Source organism: Belonocnema kinseyi, chromosome 5 (genome assembly GCF_010883055.1).
Source record: "Belonocnema kinseyi isolate 2016_QV_RU_SX_M_011 chromosome 5, B_treatae_v1, whole genome shotgun sequence".
In the NCBI taxonomy this organism is placed as follows: domain Eukaryota; kingdom Metazoa; phylum Arthropoda; class Insecta; order Hymenoptera; family Cynipidae; genus Belonocnema; species Belonocnema kinseyi.
In genome coordinates, this window is record NC_046661.1 from 137,762,209 (window position 1) to 137,771,396 (window position 9,188).

Here is a 9,188-nt window from a genome sequence, read left to right on the forward strand (position 1 = left end):
AATGTTTAGAAAAAAATCAAAATGGGTTTTAGGGCAATTTTGGTAGTTTTGCAGAATTAAAAAAAAAAGTTTGGAAAAAATTCGAATCATTTTCAAAAATACCTAAAAGATTTAAATATTTGAAAAGATTAAAAAATCATGTAAAAAGATTGTTAAAAAATCCAAACAAAATGTCAATTCAAAAACATACTAAACTTTTGAAGAGTATTGAATGTTTTAATGAAAATAAAATAAAAATTTATTAGATTCCTGGGAAAATGTTAGGTCAGTTTTATTTTGAAGAATTAATTTTTCAATAAAATTAAAGACAAATTTCAAATCTCGGAAGATTTATGTTTTGTTTGAGGATTCAACTGTTTAGTTAATAATAAGATTTTTGGATAAATTAAACTCTTTATTATTTTAAAAAAAAATTCAGTTAAAATATCAACTAATAAATTGTTTGCTAAATTTCGTATTTGTGTTAAAAATTTAACAAAATAGTTGAATTTTCTACCAAACAGTTTATTTTCCAAATTATAAAAGATAAATTTTTAAATAAAAATGGATCAACTGCATTTTTAAATAAAAAATTTATCGAAAAAGCTAAATTTTCTACCAATACCCCAAAGCTAAAAAAAGAAATTTTAACAAAGTAGTTCAATTGTAAACCAAATAGTAGCTATTTTTACGAAAAAAGATTTAAAAAATAGATATTAAAAAATATTAATTCTCAAATAAAATTATAAATCTTTCACCAAAAAAATTAATGTTTAACAAAGTAGTTTCATTTTTAACAAACTATTTAATTTTTTTATTAAAAAAAACGTGACTTTTTAAGAAAATAGTTCAATTAAAAAAAAGATATGATTCTTCAACAAAACCAAAAATGAAAGTTTCAAATAGTGGTATAAGTTTAAACAAATTAGTTGATTTTTTAATAAAAACAGGCGAATTTTCAGCAAAATATTTAATTCCTCATACAAAACAGATTAATTTTTACGAAATTTTAGTAGAAAATTTAAGTATTTGGTTAAAAATTAAACTATTTATTAAATAAATTAACTACTTGTTAGAAAAATAACTTTTTCGTTGAAAAATCGTACGGTCAGTTCGAAAATGTAACTATTTGTTTGAAAATTCAACTATTTACTTTAAAAATTAACTAATTGATAAAAAACTAACTTTTTGTTGAAAATTCCGTGTCGGGTGGAAAACTTAACTGTTTTGTCGAAAATTCTTGTATTTTTTTGAAAAATCGTCTTTTATGGTTAATTTTAACTGCTAAAAAAATTTTTTTGTTGAAAATTAATTTTTTCAATTAAACATGTATGGATTCCATTTTTACTGAAAACTTATTTTTTAATTGATAATCCTTTTTACTGTGAATTCAACTTTTTTTTTAAATTCTTCTTTTTCGGTTAAGTTTAACTGGTCAAAAAATTTTTTTTCGTCTTATGAAAATTAATTTTTTAAACCTAAAATGTAACTGTTTCATTTTTGGTTTCAGACTTATCTTCTTTTTTTCTACTTAAAAATTCAACTATTTAGTAACAATTTAAATAATTATTTGAAAAAGTTAAATACTTGGTAGAAAAAATTAAGTTTTTTGTTAAAAATTCATCCAATTAAATTATTTATTTAGAAAATTAGCTACTTGGCACAAATTTACATTTTTCGTCATATTTTACAAAATTCGTCATATTTCGTTCATCTAACTAGTAAAAAATTTGTATTTTTTGTTCAAAATTAATTTTTTCAATTAAAAATGTATCTATTTCATTTATGCTTAAAAACTTATCTTTTTTGGTAAAAAATTCCAATGCTTAACAAAAAATTCGTCTATTTTGTTAATTATTCCTATTTTGGGTACAAAATTAAATTATGGGGGGAGTGAGAGTTGAAAAATATCCCAAAATTGGTCACGTAGTTTATGGACTTCTAGAAACTTAGCACAGACACGAACCACTTCAGCTGTGGAACGTTCCAGATGTCGGTTATTAATTGATAATCCTTTTTACTGTAAATTCAACTATTTTGTTAAAAATTCTTCTTTTTTGGTTAAGTTTAACTGGTCAAAAATTTTTTTTTCGTCCTATGAAAATTAATTTTTTAAACGTAAAATATAACTATTTCATTTTTGGTTTCAGACTTATCTTCTTTTTTTTCTACTTAAAAATTCAACTATTTAGTAACAATTTAAATAGTTATTTTAAAAAGTTATATACTTGGTAGGAAAAATTAAGTTTTTTTTTGTTAAAAATTCATCCAATTAAATTATTTATTTAGAAAATTAGCTAATTGGCAAAAATTTAATTTTTTCGTTGAAAATTCATAATGTCGTGTGGGAAATTGAACTGTTTTGGGGAAAATTATTGTCTTTTGTTGAAAATTCGTCGTTTTTCGTTCATTTAACTAGTAAAAAATTCTTATTTTTTGTTCAAAATTAATTTTTTCAATTAAAAATGTATCTATTTCATTTTTGCTTAAAAACTTATCTTTTTTGGTAAAAAATTCCAATACTTAACAAAAAATTCATCTATTTTGTTAATTATTCCTATTTTGGGTACAAAATTAAATTATGGGGGGAGTGAGAGTTGAAAAATACCCCAAAATTGGTTATGGACTTCTAGAAACTTAGCACAGACACGAACCACTTCAGCTGTGGAACGTTCCAGATGTCGGTAACGGAATCTGTAATTAGAGTGGTCCTCACTTATCTGCTTTATTGCTAGTTGTATGTAAATGATAAATACGCATAATAAAATGAAAAATTTGCAATGCAACAACAATAAAGATAAGTACAGAATGATAAATTAAAATGGTGGAAGTAAAGTTTTTGTGGCCCTTGGGGGCTGTAATTAAGTTAGGAAAGAGCTGTAACAAATGTTGTTAAAGAGGCACATTGTACTACTTTCTGGACATTTTTCCGGAAGTCTTATAAACTGACGTCATAAGCTCGGAAGACGTAAGAGCGCTCTGAGCACAATCGTAAAGGCGAGGCACTGCCACAATAATGGCACCCACATGAAATTTTTGATAGCGCTACTGAGCGTTTTACGATCGTCCCTTGCCCGGTTTTTCTTACGTTAAATGTATATAAAACACATACAAAGTTCGTATCGTTTACAAAGAGACCGCGAAAACCTTCGCGCAGGGACGCGCTACCTATCTTCGTAAAAAAATCCATTTTTCAATTAAATATATTCGGAAAACTTACATTTTTTTAATTTTCCTAAAAATATCTGCGTAAATTGTTTTCTTGAAAAATAGTTTTTTTTTAAATATCCTGGCAAATTGTATTCTTTGAAAATTGTTCTACTCCTTCTTCAAAAACAGTTGCATTTTCTGTGAAATATTCTGGAAAATTGTATTCTTTGTTAATTGTTCCACTGTCAGATTTATCTGTGGATCATACCGGAATTTTTTTTTAATTTCCTGTGAAATATCCCGAAAAATTGTATTCTTTGATAATTTTTCCACTTCTTAAACGTTTCGAACTTTAACTCTAAACTTTATTATTATATTCTTGAAAACTAGTTTTTTTTTCTGTGGAATATTCTGGAAAATTGTTCCGCTTGTAAAATTTTCTAACAAAATATCTGGGTAAATTGCATTCTCAAAATTGTATTCCTTTTTTTTTAATTTTCTGTGAAACATTCTGAAAAATTGTATTCATTGAAAATTGTCCCACTTCTATAATTTTCTGTAAAATATCCTCAAAAATGATATTTTTATTTTTATTCTTAAAATTGTATTCTTGAAAAAAATTTGCATTTCTTTGACTTTCTGTGAAGTATCCTGAAATATTTTATTATTTAAAAATTGTTTCACTTCTAGAATTTATTGTAAAATGTCCGGAAACTTCCCGAAAAAATTGAATTTTTTGAAGTCCCTTAAAAATGTCTATGTACATTGTATTCTTAACATTGTATTCTTGCATATAGTTGCATTTCGTGAATTTTTTGTCAAATATTCCGAAATATTGTCGTTTTGAAAAATAACTGGGGAAACTGAATTCATGAAAAATAGTTTTTTTTTAATATCCTGGAAAATTGTATTCTAAAACTTTCTGTAAAATATCCCAAAAATTTGTATTTTTTTAATTTTCTAAAAAATATCTGGGTAAATTGTATTTCTTAAAAATAGGTTTTTTTCGTGAAATATCCTGGAAAATTTGTATTCTTTTTAAATTGTTCCAATTCTAAAATTTTCTTTGAATTATCCCGAAAATATGTTTTTTTTTTAATTTTCTAAAAAATATCTGTAATTTGCATTCTCAAAATTTCATTCTTTAAAAACCGTTGCATTTTTTAATTTTCTGTGAAACATCCCGAAAAATTGTATTCTTTGAAAATGGTTCCACTTCTATCATTTTCTACAAAATATCCTGAAAAATGATATTTTTTTATTTTTATTCTTACAATTGTATTCTTAAAAAAATGTGCATTTCTTTGACTTTCTGTGAAATATCCTGGAAAATTTTATTATTTATAAATTTTTCCACTCCTAAAATTTACTGTAAAATATCCAGAATTTCTTGAAAAATGGTATTTCTTGAAGTCTCTTAAAAATATCTATGTAAATTGTATTCTTCACATTGTATTCCTGGAAAACAGTTGTATTTCTTGAATTTTTTGTCAAATATCCCGAAAAATTGTATTTTTGAAAAATAGTTTATTTTTTTGTTTTCTGTGAAATATCCTGGAAAATTGTATTCTGTTTAAATTGTTCCACTTTTACCATTTTCTTTGAAATATCCCGTAAATTGGTATTTTGGTCCTAAAAAATATCTGCGTAAATTTTATTCTTAAAATTGTAGTTTTAAAAAACAGTAACATTTTTTAATTTTCTGTTAAATATCCGGATAAATTTTATTCTTTGTAAATAGTTTTACTTCCTAAATAATCTGTGAATAATTTCGGAAAATTGTCGTATTTCCTTGTAATTTTATGAAAAACATCTGGATTCGTTGCATTAGAAAAATTTGAAATTGAATTTTAAAAATTTCCACTTTTAAGTTTTACTGTGAACTGTCCGGAAAATTGTATTTATTGAAAAATAATTGGACATATTGTATTCCTAAAATTGTATTCTAAAAAAACGGTTTTATTTCTATAATTTCATGCGAAATATGATAGAAAATTGTTTTCTTAAAACTAATTTTTTTCCTGTGAAATATATCCTGGTAAACTTTTTTTTGTAATGGTTCCACTTGTAACATTTTTTATGAAATATCTCAAAATTTTTTTAAAAATAATTTTCTAAAAAATATTTGGGTAAATTGCATTTTCAAACAAATGCAAGTAAATTGTATACTTGGGAAACTGTTTTTTTGGTAATATTCTGTGAAATATCCTACAAAATTGTATTCTTTGAAAATTTTTCCACTCCTAAAATTTTCTTCTGCAATATTCCGAAATTTTTTTCTTTTCAATTTTTTGAAAAATATTTGAGTAAATTGTGCTCCTAAAATTTGATTCTTAAAAAGACGTTTTTTTTTTTGCTTTTTCTGAAACTTTCCGAAAAATGGTATTTTTGAAAAATAACTCGGTAAATTGTATTCTTGAAATTTTATTTTAAGAAAACAGTTGCATTTCCTTAGTTTTTTGTTAAATATCCTGGAAAATTGTATTCCTGAAATTATAGTTTTGAAAACTGTTGTATTTCTTTAATTTTTTGTGAAATTTTATGGAAAATTGTATTCTTTGAAAATTGTTCCACTTTTAAAAAATTCCATTTTTATTTCCATAAATCACCAATTTGAGGAGTATTTAAAAAAAAGTCCAAACCAACCGATTATATCCACGTTTCAGATTAAGAAGACTCCATGTTGCATTTAAAAAAGAGAAACATTTATATCACCGATTTTTTTTAAATCTGAACTTGTTACATTTTTATTTTAAGTGTGAAAAACAGTGCGAGGGCCGCACTCCTATCGCATTAGTTGCATCAGGTTGCATCATGCGGCCAAAATCAACAAATGGTTTTAGGCGACCCTATATGTTTCCTTTATTCCCCCGATTTAGGATCAAGGTCACTGTAAGCCACGTCCGAAACCGTTCTTATATCGGAAGTTGTATGTATTTTCTATTGCAAATATTTTATTTTTTATTTTTCCGTGTCAAGAATATTTTTTTCGAGATTTTTTCGCCGTGAAGGTTTTTATAATAAGTTGAAGATGACTAAAAGATATACCAAAAAATAACATACCTGACACTGTAAAATTGCCGGAAAAGAAAGTTCTCGAAATTAAAAGTTCTTATATTTAGAAAAGTTGCGGGACTGAAAGATCTCGAAACTGTCAAATTCCCAAATCGAAAAATTCACGAGTAGCAAAATTCAGAAACTATAAAATTGCAGATGTATAAAAATCTCGAATATGGAGAATTCCCGTATCATAAAATTCCCGAATATAAACAATTAAATTTTTATGAATGAAATAATTAATTTTAATATAATTTTAATTGAAATAATTTAATTATTTTATAAATAAAAAAAATTGATTCGGGAATTTCATAATTTGGGGATTTTCTTGTTCTCGTATTTTATAATTCGACAATATTCTGTCAAGAATTTTATTATTTGGGAATTTTTTAATTTGGTTATTTTTCAAGTCGGAAATTTTATTATTCGAGAATTTTTCAATTCGGATATTGTTCCAATTCTTGAATTTTATTATTTGTGAGTTTTTCAATTCGGGGATTTTCTATTTCGTGAATTTTTTAATTAGAAAATTTTCTCAGTTCGGGAATTTCATTATTTGGAATTTTTCAACCCGGAAATTTTTCAATTTGAGAATGGAATGTTATTATTCGGAAATTTTATTATCCGGGAATTTCATTATTTAAAAATGTTATTATTCGGACATTTTATTATACGGGAATTTTATTAATCGGGAATTTTATTATTCGAGAATTTTATTACTCTGGAATTTTTTTATTCTGGGAATTTTCCATTTTAGGACTTTTTTTATTCGTGAATTTCATTATTCAGAAATTTTATTATTCAAGAATTTTTTATTCGCAAATTTTTCAATTTGTCCAATTACAGAATTTTTTATTTGGGAATTTCTCAATTCAGGAATTTTACTAATCGGGATTTTTTTAGTCTGTGAAGTTTTCAATTTTTAAAATTTGTTATTCGCGAATTTCATTGTTCAGAAATTTTATTATTCGGAAATCTTTCAATTTGCCCAATTCCGGAATTTCAATGAAAACAAAATTTCTATCAAAATTTTCATTATTTTGTTTGTAATGAATAAATATGATTTATAAAAATAGTTTTTTTAGTTTTTTTCATTCGGGAATTTCATTAATCAGATATTTTATTATTCGGAAATTTTTCAATTTGTGCAATTCCGGAATTTCCATAAAAAAATTTTCTATCCAAATATTTCATTATTTTATTTGTAATGAATATGTATGATTTATAAAAATATATTTTTTTATAGTTTATATTTGATAATGTTCTATTGTCTTTTCTATTTTCCTATTTCAACATTAAAAAACAATTTTTCATCCACAAAAATATTTTATTATTGTCTGTTTATTAGTTTCTCTTGGAAATTTTATTTTTCGGAAATACAATAAAAGGTAGTAAATAAAATACTTATATTAGAGGAAAATATATTTGTATTATATTTATTATTTATTTATCATTAAAAACATTTTTATATCATATACATTTTGGAAATATTATAAATTGGGATTTTTCCTAAAGTGGGAATTTTATTTTTGTTATTTCCAAATTCGGTTACACAGAGTTAGGAATTTTTCAATTCAAGAATTTTATATTTTCAGTCATTTTCTTTTTCAGCAAATTTTGTAGTGTCAGGAATTTTATTTTACGAGAATTTACGGTAATGTTTTCCTGAAAAATAATTTGATTAATAATTTTGAATAATAATAAAAATGTGTAAACATAAAAATTAAGCATGAAGACTTAAATAAAAGTAAATAGTTTTGAATCATTTAATAAAAAGCAGGCCAAGTCCTACAATTTATTGCAAAAGCGTTAATTTTTTAAGAAGAAAATATTAAAAATTAAAGATTTGATGACTCTTTAAAACAAAAAACAAAACAATTGTAGGAAAATATCTGAGAAGTATTTTAATTTTTGTATGCCTTAAGAGTTGTCTAAGATAAAAAAAATCGGTGATATGAATATTCGTTTTTTCTGAAACCCCATAAAAATACCAAATTTATTTATAAATGATAGAATAGACATTTTTCATAGATTTCTTGATGTGCTTTTGATTTTTTTTTTATAAAAATTTGCATGCAACAGAACAACATAAATTCGAGGAGATCCGGAAGAGGAAAATCGACCGGAAGCGGAAGTCTAGTCCAGGTATCAGCTGGAGAACTTTTGGGACGAACTCACGAGGAATTGGTCCTTTTACTGATCCAGCTGCGACGGCAAAGTGCCACCTTATGCAAAGCAATGGAGAATTGTCACATGGAAATTGAGGCTCAGGTCCTAAGAATTTCCCGCTTTCTAATTTTTTTTTTCAAAATGAATTTTTTTTTTAGGATTTTAACATAGAAACTTTTAATTTTTAAGCTTAGGTGGATGCTGGTGATCGGTATTAGTGCTGGCGATCGGGTCTTTGGCTTTTGTAGCTGTAGATTTTCTTTATCATCTTTTTAGATTTACTGTTATAATTATTATACTATATTTTATATTTATTGCAATTATACTAAAAATTAATATTTATCTTTTCACAGCTCGCTTCATTAACATTTTTGCTTTCTGTAGCCTCTCGTAAAAGTTTTTCTGATAATTCAGCATTTCCTGGAAAATGGTATTCTAAGAATAATAAAAAAAATATCCCGGAAAATCGCATTCTGGGAATTTTCACATAAAACGCTTCGAAAATGTTTGTATTACTCGAATTTAGGAGAAAATATCCCGAAAAATTGAATTTTTTAATTTTCGAATATATATTCAAGTAAATTGTACTCCTGAAATTTTATTCTGGAAAAATAGTTTATTTTCTTTAATTTTGTGTGAAACATCTTGGAAAATTGTATTCTCTGAAAATTGTTCCAATTCTAGAATTGTCTGTGAAATATTTTGAAAAATTATATTTTGAAAATTTTCTAAGAAGTATCTGGTTAAATTTTTTTCTTAAAATTGTGTTTTTGAAAAACATTTGAATTTCTTGAATTTTCTATTGAATGCCCTGGAAAACAGTCTTCTTCAAA

At 24.7% G+C, this 9,188-nt stretch overlaps 1 protein-coding gene across 1 annotated transcript in view; it reads left to right on the forward strand.

Moving 5' to 3' along the window:
- LOC117172367 overlaps positions 1-9,188 on the forward strand; it is a 504,467-nt gene that overhangs the window by 412,474 nt on the left and 82,805 nt on the right. Inside the window, exon 13 of the mRNA XM_033360222.1 lies at positions 8,269-8,457. Coding sequence (XP_033216113.1) covers positions 8,269-8,457 — 189 coding nt within the window. The remainder of the gene's footprint in view (positions 1-8,268; positions 8,458-9,188) is intronic.